Raw genomic sequence first — 17,819 nt, 5'->3', positions numbered from 1 at the left:
GGGTGTGTAATTAAGAAGAAATTTCTAGCTTTGGTTTTAAGATCTGATTGTGGCGGTTGGTTTTGCTTTGTGATGGTCAGAGTTGGTCAAATATGGTGTTTGTGCTAGTTTGTAGTTGCTGATGTCGTGGTGAGTTAAATTTTCATTTCTTTTTACTTTTCTGCTGCAGGATACAGCGATTTCCAGTCACTTTCATGTGGCTCCCAGTTCAAATATCTTATTCTTTACTAATGAAAACCCAAATAAATAAGAAAAGACGAGGGAAACACCCACCAAAGGAGGGGAAAGTTTGAAAATTTTTCAACATGCCGCCAAAATCAGACAACCTATCTTTCAATGCTAGGGCAACACAACCTTTCCTAACAAAGAAAAAGTATAGTTTTCGGTGTTTATCATTATCGGTAAAAAAAAATTATTGATATATAGAAAAGGTATAGTTTGCCGCTCACACAACCATCTGATGATAAAACAGTCTGTTAATAGACTTAGGCCTTGTTTATTCATTTCATCTCATCTAATCATAACAATTTTCTCAAATTCTCACACAATATATAATAAAAAATTCAACTTTTTCAAATCCGAAAATAAATATAATATTAAAAAATAATATTCTAACAATATTTTATTTAACTTTCTATTGGGTTGTATGTGGAGAATGGTTTGTGAGCAAAAAATCGATAAACAGAGAGTTCGCTCGACTGTCACTCGACCTAGCGCTCGAGTGAAACTCAACCCGAGAGTTCACTTGAGGTTCACTCGATAGTGGGCTCGAGCGAAGCTCAACTCGAGAGTCCACTCAAGTCTCGAGCGATAGGGGGCTCGTGCGAGACACAAACCCTAGTGTTCGTTCGAGATGCGCTCGACACACCGCTCGAGTCAGTGTTGATTGGTTGTTCACTCTAGGCGCACTCGACATACCGCTCGAGCGAAGGACCCAGTTTTTTCCAATTAGGGTTTCCAGAGCCATTTACTATAAATATGTAATATTTGACTTATTGTGTACAATTTTCAACATATTTTTCAAAAAAACAATAGTCAAGTAAGTGCATATTGTGTTAAAGAGTAAAAGCCCTAAAAAGAGTGAGTTGAGATTGAGTGATTGTAATTTTCCCTGTTAATAAGATTTATGCAGCTCTGTGGACGTAGGCAAGTTACCCCAAACAACGTAAATTGTGTTATGTTTGCTTGATCGTGCGCTTGTACTTTGGTTGTCATCGTTGGTGTGTGTGCTTGCACAACACTTAGTATCAAGAGCCAAGGTTGAATCTGAAGGAGAATGATGGTTGGAGACAAAGTGAAAGCACTCGAGATCGAGAAGTTTGATGACACTGATTTTTAATACTGGAAGATGCAGATCGATGACTATCTCTATGGCATCTTCCACTGCTGGGAAAGAAGTCGGAGAGTATGGATGATACTGAGTGGATCCTGTTAGATTGACATGTTCTGGGGATTGTTCGGCTGACTTTGTTCATAACAGTGGCACAAAATGTCAGTAAGGAGAGAACCACGGCGGATCTCATGACGGATTTGTCAAGTATGTACAAAAAGCCATCAACGAATAACAAAGTGCACTTGATGAAGAAGTTGTTCAATTTGAGGATGTCAAAAGGTATGTATGGCCCAACATTTGAATGAATTCACTACGATCACAAATCAACTGTCTTCTGTAGAGATTGAGTTTGATAATGAGATCAGAGCGTTGATTCTGTTGGCATCGCTGCCAAATAGTTAAGAGGCCATGAGGATGGTTGTGAGTAGTTTAACTGGTAAAATAAAACTAGACTACGACGACGTATGTGACATGATCCTTGTTGAAGAGGTACGTAAAAGAGACTCAGGTGAGTTCTCGAGTTCGAGCTCGGCCCTGAATGTTGACAATCGGGGAAGAGGACATGACAAGCCAAGCTCCAAAAGCAGGGGGAAGAGCAAAACGAGATCTGGGTAGTAGATCACGTGATGGAGTTCTCGCAAGCCGGGCCACATCAAGAGAAACTGCAGGAATCAAGAAAGTGTTGAAAATGATGCGGTGAATGTAGTGGCTGAAGAAATACATGATGCCCTAACTCTTGCAGTGCACAGTCTGATTCACGATTGGGTGTTGGGCTCAGGGGCTTTGTTCCATAGCACCTCACATCAAGAGATCATGTAAAACTATGTTGTTGGTGATCTTGGAAATATGTACGCGGCTAGTGGAGAGACTGGATGTAATGGGAGTGGGTGATGTGCTCATCACACTTTCCAGAATCCAAACAGGGGTATGGACTTTACAACAAGTCAGACATGTTTCAAATCAAAAGAAAAACATAATCTCTGTGGGACAACTTAATGACAGCGGTTATGCAGTGGCATTCTCTGAAGGAGCTTGGGAGATCATTAAGGGTGTGCTAGTCTTAGCGCATGGTAAGAGATCTAACTCTTTGTATTTAAGACCAGGGTCTAGTGATGTGCAGGGAAATACAAGAGTGCAAAAATGCAGACTTGATCACGTAAAACATATGAGAAAGCCAAAAGGAGTCAGTTTTGTCGTTCCTCATGTAAACTAGGGGAAGTTGGCTAAAGTTGCCAAGATCGGTTCAAGAGGATACTCCTAGTGCAGTGGGAGTTGTGAATTAGGGGTGGGCAGAGGGTTCGCCCCTCCCACGCCTCAGTGGGGCGGGGGTTCCGTACCGCACAAACTGGGGGCGAAGCCCCCTGCTCGTATGAAAGGGGCGTTGCGGAGGCGGGGAACGAAGGGGTCTCAGCCCTGCTCTCACATGTCTAAGGCCAACCAAACCCGCCCCCCCGATTCCTTAGTTTCTCGAACTCTCTCAAGTCTCGATCTCTCTCGTCCCACAAGTCTCGATCTCTCTCGTCCCAGACTCCCAAACTCTCCCGAACTCTCTCAATCTCTCTTATCTTGATCTCTCTCATCTGAACTCTCTCGATCTCATTTGCCATGAAAGTAACAGACGCCGGCAAAGAGGACTCGATTGGGTTTGTTGTAACAGGCGTCACTGAGAGGAATCAATTTCGTTTGCCATGAAAGTAACAGACGCCGAGGTAGATGAATCACTCTTGGGTTTGTTCATTGTTGTAAAAGACACCGAGATAGATAAATCTCTCTTGATCTGAGTTTGTAGCTTGTTCTGGTGTTTGGATTTGTTGTAACTTGTTCTTGGGTTTGAGCCGAGGAGGGGAAGAGGGGGGGCGAAGGGCGGACCGATGTAGATCCACCCCCGCGCCCCGTGCAATGGACTGGGTGCCCCGCCCCCGCATGGACAGAGGCGGATTACGGGCAAAAAATCCCCACCCCTGCCATGCAGAGGCGAGGGAAGGGGAAGGGGAAGGGGTGGCCCCGCCCCGTAAGGGGCGGGTAGCACCTCTATTGTGAATCACCCAGTGAATATGCTAACTAAGGGCGATGTACATAAAAGACAGAAGTCTAGCTCGACTTCAATGTGTCTTTTGGCTTGAAAACGGGATCTATGAGCTACAGAGGTGGTAGGGCTTGGGCTAGAAACTGTGGATGGCATGTGGAGAACCAGCTTCCAAGTGAGAGATTGTTTGGTTGTATGTGAAATCTGGTTTGTGAGCGGAAAATCGAGAACATATAGTTCGCTCGACTGTCGCTCGAGCAAAGCTCAACCCGTGAGTTCGCTCGTGGTGCGCTCGACAATGGGCTCGTGCGAAGCTTAACCCAAGAGTTTGCTCGAGTCTTGTACGGCAGTTAACTCGAGCGAGACACAAACCCTAGTGTTTACTCGAGCCAATATTGATCGGTTGTTTGCTCTAGGCATACTCGACACGACGCTCGAGTGAAGGACACAGTTTTTTCCAATTAGGATTTCTAACGCCGTTTACTATAAATATGTAATATTTGACTTATTGTGTACAATTTTCAGCATATTTTTCAAAGAGAACAATAGTCAAGCGATTGCATATTATGTGAGTTGAGATTGAGTTATTATAATCTCCTCTAATTAGTTGTGTGTGTTGTGTTTGTTTAATCGCGTGCTTGTTTACTTTGGTTGTCATCGTTGGTGTATGTGTGTTTGCATAATATTTTCAACTCATCTCATTTCAACTCATTATCCAAAGGACCAAACCTCCCCTAGACACTAGCATGGCGTCACAGTATTAAAGCCCTTACCAATTTATACGTACCTTATTTGGACCAATAAAGATAAAAAAGAAAAAACGTACCTTTATTGGAGTACTAAACTAAGAAACCAAAAGTTTGGTCACTACAAGTCAAACAAAAATAATATAGACGCAATTATTTTACAAGTTCTGCATAAATTCAATAAAATATATTATTTTTAATTTATTTGAATTGTTTGACTTTGATGGGACTGAATTAAAAATAATTGTTCCGCTATATGTGAACAATTAAGAAAAATAAAAAAAACCAAATTACTGCTAGTGACACACTGTACAATTCTTGATTCCAAGTATAATGCTGCTTTAGGCATAGTTAGATATTAAAATGAGATGAGTTGACAAATTTATAAATAATATGTAAATAGTAAATTGTTTGAATTAAAATGTTTTATGAGATTTTAATAAATGTGAGAAAAAGTTGGCATACAATTTTTTTAATATTATTTTTATTTTAGATTTGAAAAAATGAATTGCTTTTTTGTATTTTATTTAGAAGTTTTAGAAAATTGCGATAGTTAGATAATTATTAAATGAAAATATTGAAATTTTGAAAATAAATTTTTTTGTGTTGAGTGGTGTTTGAGGTTGTGTTCAGTTGTTGAATCAAACTCAACTCATCAAACTAATCATTGATTAGATTCACTATTTTTTTAATTTCTTATAAAAAAAATTAATCTCATTTCAACTTATTTTATACATTTTAATCTAAAAAGTTAAACTTATCTCAATCTAAAAAAAAGTTAAATACATCTCAATGAAACTCACAAAATAATATTATTCATAACTTAATTTAACTCAACTCATCTAAACATCCAAAAGTAACTTAATGTTAAATATGAAATCGATTGAGACCAGCTAAACATCCAAACCGACCGGGGCATTCTGGTTTCAAAAAGAATCGGTTGACAAAAATCCAAAACAGAAACCCAGCAAAGCAGTCAAATGCCAATAATAAACCGAAAAGGCAGATCAGAGAAGATTAATGAAAAATACACAGAGGACTGAAATGCGAAAACGTACCCTCCACCGGCGGAGACGCTCGATTGAGGCATTTTTAGTGCTGGTAATATCGAAAGGACCACCCGACTCCTCGTCGCGGTGGCCTCCGGAACGGCTTTCCCCGGCCTCCAAATCGTTGTTAGGTGGGCCGGGAGACGAGCTCTTGCGAATACTCATTTCTGACGCAGGAGAGATGGTACAGTCAGTCTAATCTGTATAATCAGTACGCATAAAAAATCAACAAACAATCCTTCTGTTTCTCTATCTCTCAATCTCAACGGTCTCTTCAGCACGCTCCAGTACCAGCAATGCCCCTCTTTCTTTTAAAAAAAAATGTCCAAGGGCTAAAAAAAAAACAAAAGAAAAAATTGTCGGTTCTTTTATTTCAAATCCACTGCCAGTCTGCCGGTCCCTTTTTGTTGTTTTTTTTTTTTTGACTTGAACAATAATCACGGGATACAAGAGTCAACAGACCCAACAAACCCCGTTCTGCGTTTGAAAAATTACACTTTCTACAGTTCTTGTCTGACCTTTCGCCTCTAGAGTCTAGACATTTTTTCCCTCTCAAACTGACATCACAAGTTTATTTACCGCTTTAAAAAAATCCGAAAGATTCATAGTTGATTCTCTCTCCAAGAGGACAAAAATCTTCAAATTTTGTCATTATCTCGTTCGCCAGAAACGAGGCCCAGATAGATATTAGGGTTTCGCAGTATAAGCCATAAGGTCCAAGAAAGACAAAATTAGAAACACAATAAAAATTTGCAAGGTCGAGTAGTACCTTTGTCCGTAGTTGAAAGAGTGATGTACCAAAGTATTTAATTAAAGCCCACCGCGGGGGGGGTGTAAACTAAATTCTACTTCCGGCCCTACAGAATCTCCCTCCGTCTTCCTCAGTCTTCTTTTTGTCTTCCTCTTCCTTTAGTTATCTTGCAAGATCCTGCTGAAAATAATTAGCTTATAAAAATACAACAAACTGTCTGGAAAAATCTCGAAGAAAATCAAGATCTTGATAAACACGTCTGGATTCAACTATATGCTTTTTCCACTCTACACGACTCAACTACCGATGGGTTTGGAATGACGTGCGTTTGATCATGTTCTCGTAACGTTTTTATACTGTTTTTTTGTTAGTTGTTAAAGAGAGAGATTTCTTCTTTTGGTGATAAAAGCTTCAGGATGAGTCATGAAGAAGATATTTACATCTTCTAGTAATATTCTGACAAGTATATTTTTTTTTAATAAAAGACAAATAGAAAGAAGATATTTACGCCCTCTAATAATATTGTTACAACTTACAAGTACACTTATTTTATAAAAAGACAAATAGAACTGATCGTCGGCAATTTCTCTCAGATGTATCTTCTCCATCACTTTCTCCCCCTCTCTCTCTCTCCCCTCTCTCTCTGATCCTCAGGAATATTTTGGTCCATCTCTATTTCTACTATATAGGAATTTTTTATCATCATTTATATTCAAAATCCATCTCAACTCATCTTATCTCATCATTATAATTTTTTAAAATTTTCATATAAAATATAATAAACAATTCAACTTTTTCAAATCTCTAAACAACTCTCATAAATTTTCATACAAAATATAATAAATAATTTAATTTTTATTCTACTATTCACAAACCATTTCAACTCATCTCAATTCATTTATAAATCCAAATCACTCTTTTAAAAGTTTCGTTTTGTCTTTTTTTTTTTTTTTTTTGTAATTTTTGTTGTGAATTGATCTTTAATTTGTTGTCCCAAGCATAACGTATATTTCTTCATCAATTGGTTAGCAATGCGTTTTTTAGTTCCCTTTCTTTTCTTTATTTATTGCGAATCACATGATGCACGATGGCGTTATCAGTTTCGTCTCCGCGTGAAGTTTAATTTGCCCCCAGCCACGTTGATAAGAAATGCTATTAACTAAGTTTGGATAGTGAGAAATGAGAAGAGTTGAAAGTTAATTAAAATATTATTTTTATAATATTATTATTATTTTAAAATTTTAAAAAATTATAATAATTAGATAAAATGAGATGAAATACTTTTTATATCCAAATCTAATCTTAGTCATCGTCAACTTGTTTCATTCATGTGGACCTATGGTGTGTGGTGTCAATATGTGATTTGTTAAAAAGTTCAAAAAAAATCAATATATATGAGATAAAGGAAATCTAAGAAGTCTTCCTCCTTTTATATTTTTTTACTCTACTTTTTAAAAATATATTTTTTTTAATAAACTACATAATACCTTGTAATATTGTCACATCAATGGGATAAATTGAATTATATAATTGAGCCGACGTAATAATAATACTCATATATCATATGTAAGGGTAATTGCTTGGAAAATAAATAATTTTATAGGCATCACTATAATAAAATTATTTATTTGTGATCAATTATTTTTATTAAAAATAATTAATTTTTGTCAAAATGAATCTATTTTTATTGAAAATAATTCGATACAAATACTTATTTTTCTTATCATGCATGCAAGTTTGGTGCAATATTTTTTTTTCTTTTTCTTTTTTAAAAAGTGGGACTTATTATAAAATAAATAAACTATTTTGGGTTGATCTCAACTTTATAATGAGTTTCATTTTATTTTCAAAAGAGGTACAAATAATTTTCCTTTCCAATATGTCTGTATTTATTTTTTGTTTTCTAATTGTTTTCCTGAAAGTAGAAAATTAAAGAGAGTTAAATTATGGTAGAGTTCTAAATCTTGTTTTGCTAGCTGCGTGATTCAAAAGGCATGATGATCAGGAAGATCACGTGCATGTAGATCAAATACTATTAATTATTCTAAATTCTGCTTAGAAACATAATTATTTTTAAATATTTTTATATTATTTTATTATTATTTATAAAATATTCACAAATTATTTATAGATAATATATATTCTTAACGTCGAAACCTAAAAAGACGTAAAAACAAAAAATGAAGATAACGAATGATGGACCCGTGCTGTATAGGCAGGCATGGTGGAATATATACATGCAGTTGCACAGAGGGAGTTCCCTCGCGTTGTACGGATGGATAATATATAAGTAAAAAATCTACTCAACTTCTTACTATTTACATAACTTCCACACTCTATATTATTTTTAATTTTTATTATTTTTTTCTTTTATTAAATATTTATTATATGAATAATGAATAAAAAATTTGAAATAATTTAAAAAGAATAAACTCAAAAAAAAATTTTAAAAAAATATTAAAAATTTAAAAAAATATAGAATGTAGAGTATGATGGAGGTTGTGTAGCAAAGCTCATGTAAGGAAGCGAGGTGTACGAAAGTAGTACCTTGATATGCAGCATAAATATCGAAGATATCCTCTTGACAACGGTCTCTATCTCTATTCTGTACCACTTCAACGTCAAAGCCGTATTTTGCAACCACTCGCCGCATATGCTGTTGGTATATATAACCTTAAGTCACTTTACGAATTAACAATCGGGTGCGGCTACTATGCGCCCATCTTGACCGCTGGGCGGTAAAGTTTTTTTTTATATTTTTTTAATATATTTAAAAAATAAAAATAAAATATACCAATACATTTAAAATCACTTCTTTAATTACAAAAAATAAAAAACCAAACTATCAAATGAAAGTGTCAAATGAAATGAGTATAATAGTGTTTTTCAATAGGGTAATGATTACCCTTGTAACAGCCTCCAGGTTTACTACTCTTTTATTATTTATATTATATTTAAAATTTTTTATTTTTTATTTTTTAAAATATTTTTTTAACATTTTTAATCATTAAAAATAAATTAAAAAATATATAATTTTACTAATAATCACTTTTTTAACTATTAAATAAAATAAAACAACATCAAATATAAAAAAATAATAAATAGATAATAAAATAATAATAATCCTATTATTTTTCATAATAATAAGCCCAATGAATGACTTGGAAAGGATAAAAAGTACGTGGGTCATGGCCAATAATTGTCTGGATATTTTTCCAGCTGCTAGGACAGTATTGGGGCTGGGGGTCTGCCCCGCCTCCTTGGAGCAAGGAACGGGGTTGGTAACCCTCCCCGCATGCGGGTAGCACCCATAGAAAATATTTGAAAGGAGAGATACAAAATAAGAGTAATTTGTTTGATATCAACAGGGGTTATTTCAATATTTTTTATAATTCTATTTCTAAACATCACTTAAATAATAAATATTTTTTAATTTTAAATATTTAATATTTAATATTTTTATCTAATCATTACAATTCTTCTAAAATTTAAAAATAAAATAATACAAATTTTACCAAGTTTCAACACAAAAATTATATTCAAATAATTTTTTTAACTTTATAATATTTTTATTCAAATTTTTTTCTTTCATTTCCCAAAACTAAATAAAACATATTAATTAAAATTATTTAAATATTATTCATAAATTATTTTATTATTATTAACAAAATTTTAATTTCTCATTACCCAAACATGTCTTAACCAATGCTAAAAGAAAAGATCTCTTCGTATGTAATTTATTTATTGACAATACTCTAAAAAAATATTTATGTTTTGGTTTCTTTCATAATTAGAATGACCAGTTTCGTAATAAGAGCATCTTCATTGACTTGGCTAAATGAGGAGATTAGTTAAAATTTAGATAATTTGTACCAAAAAGACTCTACATTGGATTAACCATCTCTAAAATAATTTAAATTTTTGCTACAGTGATTAGCTAAATATAGAGAACCACAATTGGTTCACCAAATATTAAAATAATAATTTCTCACTCCAATTAAGTTTAATCTCAATTTTTTTTATTAGCATTAAATGACATTTGAAAATATTTTTTTTTAATATTAATATTAAATTAGTAGAATTATAAAATGTGATACAAATAAATTAAATAAAAAATTTATTAATTTAATAATATTTTATTATTATATAGAGAGTGAATGGTTAATTTAACATGAAGATTGAATTTAAATAGAATAAATAAATATAAAAAATTGTGATATTAATTAAATTTTAAAGATGAAGTTTGGGACAAGGGCGGGACATAAAGTTGGCCAAATATTCTTACAAGTTACAAAGAGGGGTGGAGGCCCGCAGCCTGCAGGGTCATTTGGACCCATGCATGACCTCGCCTGTCGAATTTCCTATCACTAGGGGACAAATGTCCGGCTTCATATAAATTGAAAAATCCTTGATATATGTTTCTCATCCGTACACCCTATCATCTTCTTCTCTACTGTGTGTCTGCCTACTCACCCGCATATATCTAAGTACTAGTATAAATTAAAAAAAAAAATCATAAATATAGATTATTCTTAGCAGCACACCCTCCTCCACCTTATCTTCTCTCGTAAAGTTTTTAGGAGATGATGATAAAGAATTGAGATGATATAAAAATTAATTATTAAATAAAATATTTTTAAAATATTTTTTTTTTCAAAGGATAAAACATTCAGATATGCTATAGTAATATTCATAATGAAAACATGAACCATTCTCATGATATGAAATAGGTAGTATTTGTAATGTTGGGTTAACTTTTTCATATATGCTTCATTCATCTCAATACAAAATGAAATTTTTGAAAGGAAGTATTGTCTTTAAGCAATGCAATATTATACCTACTTGCATGAAATTTTGTGTGAATACTTGAGATTGTGGCTGTTGTTTCAATGGTACTGTTTATGAGTCTAGTCCTGATTTTCTACAATTATACTTAAATCAATGATGAACACCACATTTGATGAAGATCCATTCTTTATCACTCTATTATAAAGTGGTGAACAAGGTATCTCCAGTACCCTTATGACTAGTAGCGATGATAATGTTGGACTCCAAGCAACACGATTGGAAGGTGAAAAAAGGGCACCTAGTAAGAAAACACGAGGTGTGTCTTTCACCGTAGAGAATGACAATCTCCTCATATTGACTTGGCTCAATATTAGCATAGATGCTATACGGGGGATGGATAAAAAATATTCACAAATGTGAGATAGAATTAGCAATTATTACAATGAGCATAAAAAACCTAGCATGGAAAATTGTTATGGGGGGTCATTGACCAATCGATGGTCGGTGATCCAAAATGCACAAATAAATTGTGCTACTATGGCTCAAGTAGAATCATTGTATCCAAGTGGTGCGACAGAGCAATACAAGGTATGAGTTTCTAACTACATTTCATTATAAATTTTATTGCTGAAATTATATTCTCACATTCTTGTTACATTTGCATATTTAGATTGAAAGAGCTAAAATCATGTATAAAGAGATTGAGAATGCCACATACAACATGGAATATTTCTGTGTCTATTGAAACACCAATTAAAATGGCAACAACACGTGTTCATGTTGTCAACAAGAATGAAACCACATAGGAAATGCCTTGCTATGGCGGAGTCGACTCCACTAGGAGACGATACGATAGATGACAACGTAGAGGTAATTTTGTAGAGACTTCCAGGCAAGAAGGTTGAGAAAGAAATGAAGAGAAAAATGAAGGCTACAAAATCTTCTGATGCAGAATTTATCGAGGCCTTAACTTGCATGAGAAATGATAGAGCTGTCTTCGTATCTGAAAGAAGACAAGTGACCAGCAATTTGGATGCTAATACGGGTCAATTACTAGTGTAGAAAAAGATGAAGAATGATATGAAGAATAGGAATATCGATATGGAGATAATGAAAATGAATATTGTTGACATGAATGGAATGCAACAATCTTGAATATTCAAAAAGAGGTTTTCGAGAAATCTCTATCTCTATCTTCATCTTTTGAAGATGTGTAGCCTTTTGTTGGTGTAATATTTTGGGGCTGTTTTTATCTTGTGGTTGTATTTGTTTTGGGGTTGTCGCTTATGCTATTTTGTAGTTTTTTGTCATTTTGGATCACAAATATGGGTGTTTGAGAATGTGGGCAACAATTATATATGAATGTTGTATTGTGGGCAGTGATGAAATTTTTATATTTAGATATTGATATGGTATAAATTGTTTTTCATATCGTTCTCATTTTTCCTTGAAAGCATTTTGTGTATATAATAATATTCCTTTGTTTATATTGTGAAAATGAAAATAAATATGATTGTTAGAGATTATAAACAAAATTAATTAAAATAATATATAATAATATTTTATTGTTACAGAGAGTGTGATGACTAATTCAATGTAGACTTAAAGTTTTGAAAGATTAGTTGAAAGTGAAAAAGCTATATATTAATCAAAATTTAAAGAATAAGATAATTAATCCAATACTAATGCTCTAAATGACCTATAGATAGATTTTGTTCATTGCAAATTTCTATGTCAATATATAAGTTCTATTTAGACGGCATGGGCTCTAAACTAGTATTGAAGAAGAAGAAGAAAAATGCATTGGGCTTTTGGTTTTTGTTTTTTACTTGTTGTTTTCTGCGAGTACCAAAAAATTATGGGCCTTATGGACCATCCTTGACCACGTGAGACCGTACTATAAGTGTGTACGTCAACTAGATACATGAATAAGTGATCATGATATACGTCTATCAATTATAGAAGAAAGATTATAAATTAAGTAAAAGGATATACTTTAGAATTTTTTTAGAATTTTTATATAATTATGTTTAAATGAGTGATATTTTTGTATATAATTTATAAAAGCAACATCACTACTTTATATAAATACCCTCATTTTAACATATGATCATTGTATAAAAATGATAAAAAAAAAATTATACGTGTATTGTTACTCAATTATTAAAAAGAAAATGAAATTTATATAAGCTTAGAACATGTAAATCCAGTGCAATGTCGTCTATGAAAAAAAGTGAGATCAACTTAAAAAAAAAGTAATTCTCAAAGCGGATCCCATTAATTTTAAAGGGTACTATAGAGTACTAGTGTTTAATTTTGGGACTTTCACGTCTCAAACTTATACCTACCATTGCATTTACTAAAAAAAATAGATCGAATGGAAGTATATATGTGCACAAAAACGAAATAGAACGTGGAAGATTAATAGGGCAAAGAAAAGAGTCCATAAAGGTACGTACCGAGAGATTCGATCGATGCTAACTTGAGTTGATTATCTTGATGATTGTGAAAGACTCGAATGAGCTAGGCAGTTAGAAATTTAGAATAGACGCCTCTGCATCACCAAGAATTCATGAGATCATATCATAAAATGGTTCTTCCTGATCTCTGCTGATCATCAGTACTTATATATATCCAGCATATATATATATATATATAGTTAGTTAGTTGTTCTTTAGACATATATAATATCTGCCAAGACGCGTGCATCTTGCCGACCATCGAGGAGAAAAATTAATACATCATATAGATCGATCATATAATATACGTGAATGCATGATCTACGGCCGAATATATGTAGACGCGTGCGCGCTTCATCACACTTGCAGCAAGAAAGCTGCCGACGAGAAAGTTCCGTCGAAACTTACAATATATAGACAGCACGCGCATATATATAAAATGTTAAATATATTTATAAAAAATTTATAAAAAATTTTATTTATCTGCATGTCAATTATTAATACGTTAAAAGTTATAAAATTAAAAATTAAAAATTTTAATTTTAAAAAAAAACTAACAAAATAAATATTATAAATAAAAATATAAATACATCCAACATTATTCTATATTCGGTGCACACTAGGTAGCTACTAAATTCAGACCCTCTCTCCAGCTAGCTTTCTTTATATTCGGCGCGCATGGACTAGGTAGCTATTATTTTCGTTCGGCCTTAAATTAATATTATTTTATTAATTAGTATATATGGGAGATCTCACAACTCTATCTGCCGTCCTACAGCCGTCGTCACTCCCTTTTTTTTCCTTTTTTTTTTCGTTGGCATGCCTTAGTGCCTATTTATCACTCCAGCTTGTTACTCCGTACAAGCTTGGAGAAAAACATAAGCAGAGTACTCACTGTAATTGTGCATATAATATACACATTACATGGTTGTTTTTTTTCCCCCTCTCTCTCTCTTGATTCTCCTTCAACCCAGCCTGATGTCGCCCAACCTCACCGCCACCACCGATGACTCCCCCTCAAACAGGCGACCAAGCCAGCCACCACTCTCTCTCTCTCTCTCTCTCTCTCTCTCTTCAACGATAATCTAATCGAAATGAGTTTCATCCATTTCTCTCCACTTGCACCGTCGTACGCAACCACCCATGCCACTGCACCTCCACCACCTCACACCAGCGACCGCCTCTCATAGACTCAGCTATCAAGAACCTCAATTTCCCTTTCCGTCACACACACAAACTACCCATAAAATAGGTTTCACACGAGTTCGGGACCACCGAATGCCCTATCGTTGCTATGCGTCGGTTCTAGCCCCACCGAGCACCTCCTTTGACCACCGAGACTCCTCTCCGAGCACCTCTGAGTCAGCCCCTCTCCCTCTCCGTCACACACGCAAACTACTCATAAAATGGGTTTCACACGAGCTTGGGGCCACTGACAGCCCTATTGCTGCCATGCGTCGGTTTTAGCCCCACGGAGCACCTCCCCTGAGCAACGCGACTCCTCCCCGAGCACCTCTGAACCAACCAAGCCCTCCACCTCTCTCGTTCTCCATCTCTCATCCGTCAACTCTCTCTCTCAAAATATGCAGTTTAGATGATGTGTGGTTTAGATGATATCATGTATGATGTGCAAAATAACTGCTCCCAATATTAATTCAACATAAAATAGGTCAAAAGTAATCCATGGGAATATTACCGTTGGCAAGCTGCGTTTGGATGTTGAACTGAGTTCAACTCTTTATGAATAGTAGTGAGTTGAATAATAGAGAGAGTTATATGGAACCCATATAAATTAAATTTAAAATGTATTTAGATGTTAAGATGAGTTTGATACTTTTTATGGAAAGTTAAAAAATGTTATAAGTTCCACGTATAAAAATATGTTAAGTTTGAAAAAAGTTATAATTCTCACGAGTAATGAGGTTTTGAATTGAGTTGAGTTTAATAATTTAAAAGTTAAGTGTTTAGATATTAAACTCAGTTTAAAATTAGACTGAACTCAACGAAATTTTGCAACCAAACGCAATATACCGTTGGCAAACAGTCATAAAATTAGTAATGAAACATCTTTTCAAATTTTTTTTAAAATTATTTTTTTAATAATAATGAGGTGAGCAGCTGGCATAATATGTCTACTGTATCCTTTTCGACCCGTTGAGATTACAGTGTGTTTGGCAAGTGAGAGTACTTGAGGTACTCTCACTACTATTCTTTACTTTATTATTACTTTTTACCTACTTTTCTACTATTCATTACTTTTTACCTATTTTTTACTACTATTCAATATTTTATTATTACTTTTTCACTACTATTCACAAACATTCTCAACACTTCTTACTACCCAAACGTACCCGACTCAATAGCTTTACAGCTTTGCTAGAAGGGATTCGTTGCCGATTGTCCCTTGGGAGGAAAATGAAATTAAAACCATAAATATGATGTGTATATGAAGCTGCCTTTTCTGCGTACCTCTTGATCATATGCAAGAAAGGTTATAATATCCCAATATTTAGTAATATTACGCAGTGGAAGCTGAGTTTTCAATGAAAAGAATGATCACTCATGCGCCCAAGTTCCAACTGTGATAATTTAATTTATTCGTGATCACAGACCAGTTGCCTAACCATCTGCATATGTTCAGATAAACACGTGCCATTCATCTGTAAAACCTTGTATGCATTTATCATCTTGCACGTACGCGTAGTATGCATGGCTTGGTTCAAGACATAATGGTTGGTGTAATAAGAAAAAAAATGCTAAATATATTTAATAAAAATTTATTTATTCGTACATATGATCAGTTATTGATATATATTGAAAATTATAAAGTTTAAAATTTAAAATTTAAAATAAAAAAGTAATCATAAAATTAGTAAAACTATAAATTCATATACTACTGCTAAAAACTCGAAAAGATCAAGAATGAACTATAGCATATAATTGATAAGGCTGCAATAATTAAATGAAGCTAACCTTTTTCTCGACTGCCGTCAACAAGTTTTTCACTAGCTAGCTAGACTTTAAAATATATATTCTCGATCGATCGTCCGGTGCAGTGAAACAGAGCATCGACGAACGAACTCATGATGTAATTGATGACAACCCAAAATATAGCAGTCAAAAAAGTTGAAGCTGGATTCGGGGCTGGATCGAATATAACTTGCGTGTGTGTCGATTCATGCAATCTGAAAAGAACCAAAGTGTTAGAAAATAAAAGCATAAAGAGAAAGGATTATATATACCGTAAATTCGGATTGATTGAAGGATAGATTGCCGACATTCGGCCGACATAATTCGGTGCTGTGATATTATGACTCGGCGTTCATACCCAACCCATGACTCATGAGATTATAGGATGGATTTGAATGTTGATGTGAGATGAGTTGAATTGAGATGATAAAATATTATTAGAATATTATTATTTATTCTTATGATTATTTTAATATTTGAAAAAGTTAAATTTTTTATTATATTTTATGTTAGAATTTAAAAAAATTATAATAATAAGTTGAGATGAACTTAACTTCCAAACGAAGCTATAACTCGGCGTAGAAAATTGACTTTCTAATCGATGAAATTATATAATTTAATTTTTAGAAAAAATTAAAAAAGCTAAATTTTATAATTTTTGTTTATACACGAGGAGGGAGGATTAGAAAGTCTACACCATAAATTTTTAAAGTATCGAAACTAATGAATATTATGGAAGTGATAATGAAAAGACTACACCATAGATAGTAGTGCGTACTGCATATATATATGGCCGACTAGTACTGGCCAGTTGATACCATTATTAACGCGTAGTAGATCTAAATGAAGAGTCGGCATACGTCTATTATCTTCTTTCACCAAAAGACCCTTCAAACAGGACCGACAAAAGGAACCGACGAAGGGAACAGACGTAACCTCGGTTCACTTAACATGCATTTTCCTTCACTAAAATGACTCATTGCCGACTGCTAATTAATTACTGTGAATGATCTTTTTAAGAAATTATGTTAATAAATCAGAGTGAAGAATGTACGTACCATTTATACTGTTAACACGCAGACATACGTAGAATTTGAATTATTAAAGAGGTACTTTAAATTAGATTTATTTTTCAAATCAATGCTACTACATATATACCATGTTAATATATCTCCTTATACTTAAAAGCGCCTATCACCTAATGAACAATGACATCAACAGTAATGAACAGTAACATCAACAGTGACATCAACGGCAAAATCACAAAACCAACATTAATGGCAAAATCACAAAACCGCAAATCACGAGAGGCAACCGAAGCAAATCCACCATAAAATCATCACAAAAAATCACAAAACCGCAAAACCACAGAGGCAACCGAAGCAAATCCACCATAAAATCATTACAAAAATACACGGTAAAATCACAAAATCATCATAAAATCTTCACAAAAATACCACAAATTAACAAAATCACCACAAAATCACTATAAAATCACAACAAAAATACCATAAAATAAAAAAAATCACCACAAATTACGGTGGTGGAGGTGGCCTAAGGGAAAGTGGGCGTCCGTGAGGGAAGGTGAGCATCCATGGTGGCTCGGCTGGGCGTGAGGACGGCTACGAGAGGTGGTCGGTGGCGAAAGGAGGTCCCGGTGGTGGTGCGGTGGCCAGAGGAGGTGGAGCTCCGCCGTG

At 34.0% G+C, this 17,819-nt stretch overlaps 2 protein-coding genes across 7 annotated transcripts in view; one reads left to right on the top strand and one right to left on the bottom strand.

Annotated features, from left to right (window-relative positions):
* Nucleotides 1-192, top strand: part of LOC108980718 (choline monooxygenase, chloroplastic) — a 37,026-nt gene extending 36,834 nt beyond the window's left edge. Inside the window, exon 11 of the mRNA XM_035682996.1 lies at nt 170-192. The gene's annotated coding sequence lies outside the window, so the exon portion shown is untranslated. The remainder of the gene's footprint in view (nt 1-169) is intronic.
* Nucleotides 1-17,819, bottom strand: part of LOC108980717 (calcium-transporting ATPase 10, plasma membrane-type-like) — a 51,841-nt gene that overhangs the window by 31,584 nt on the left and 2,438 nt on the right. For 3 of the 6 annotated variants that reach the window (XM_035682987.1, XM_035682989.1, XM_035682991.1), the window contains exons 3-7: nt 16,126-16,337; nt 13,153-13,247; nt 8,453-8,561; nt 5,924-6,082; nt 5,164-5,321 (exon numbers count right to left, since the gene is read on the bottom strand). In XM_035682987.1, the coding sequence (XP_035538880.1) occupies nt 5,164-5,319 (156 nt within the window). In that variant the 5' untranslated portion in view covers nt 5,320-5,321; nt 5,924-6,082; nt 8,453-8,561; nt 13,153-13,247; nt 16,126-16,337. Of the gene's footprint in view, nt 1-5,163; nt 5,439-5,923; nt 6,086-8,452; nt 8,562-13,152; nt 13,248-16,125; nt 16,338-17,819 lie in introns of those variants that run through there. The other 3 variants (XM_035682990.1, XM_035682988.1, XM_035682992.1) reach the window with 3 other exon arrangements.

This window comes from Juglans regia, chromosome 11 (assembly GCF_001411555.2).
Source record: "Juglans regia cultivar Chandler chromosome 11, Walnut 2.0, whole genome shotgun sequence".
Taxonomy (NCBI): Eukaryota; Viridiplantae; Streptophyta; class Magnoliopsida; order Fagales; family Juglandaceae; genus Juglans; species Juglans regia.
The sequence above is the reverse complement of the archived record's forward strand: the minus strand, read 5'-3'. Positions and strand labels throughout refer to the sequence as shown.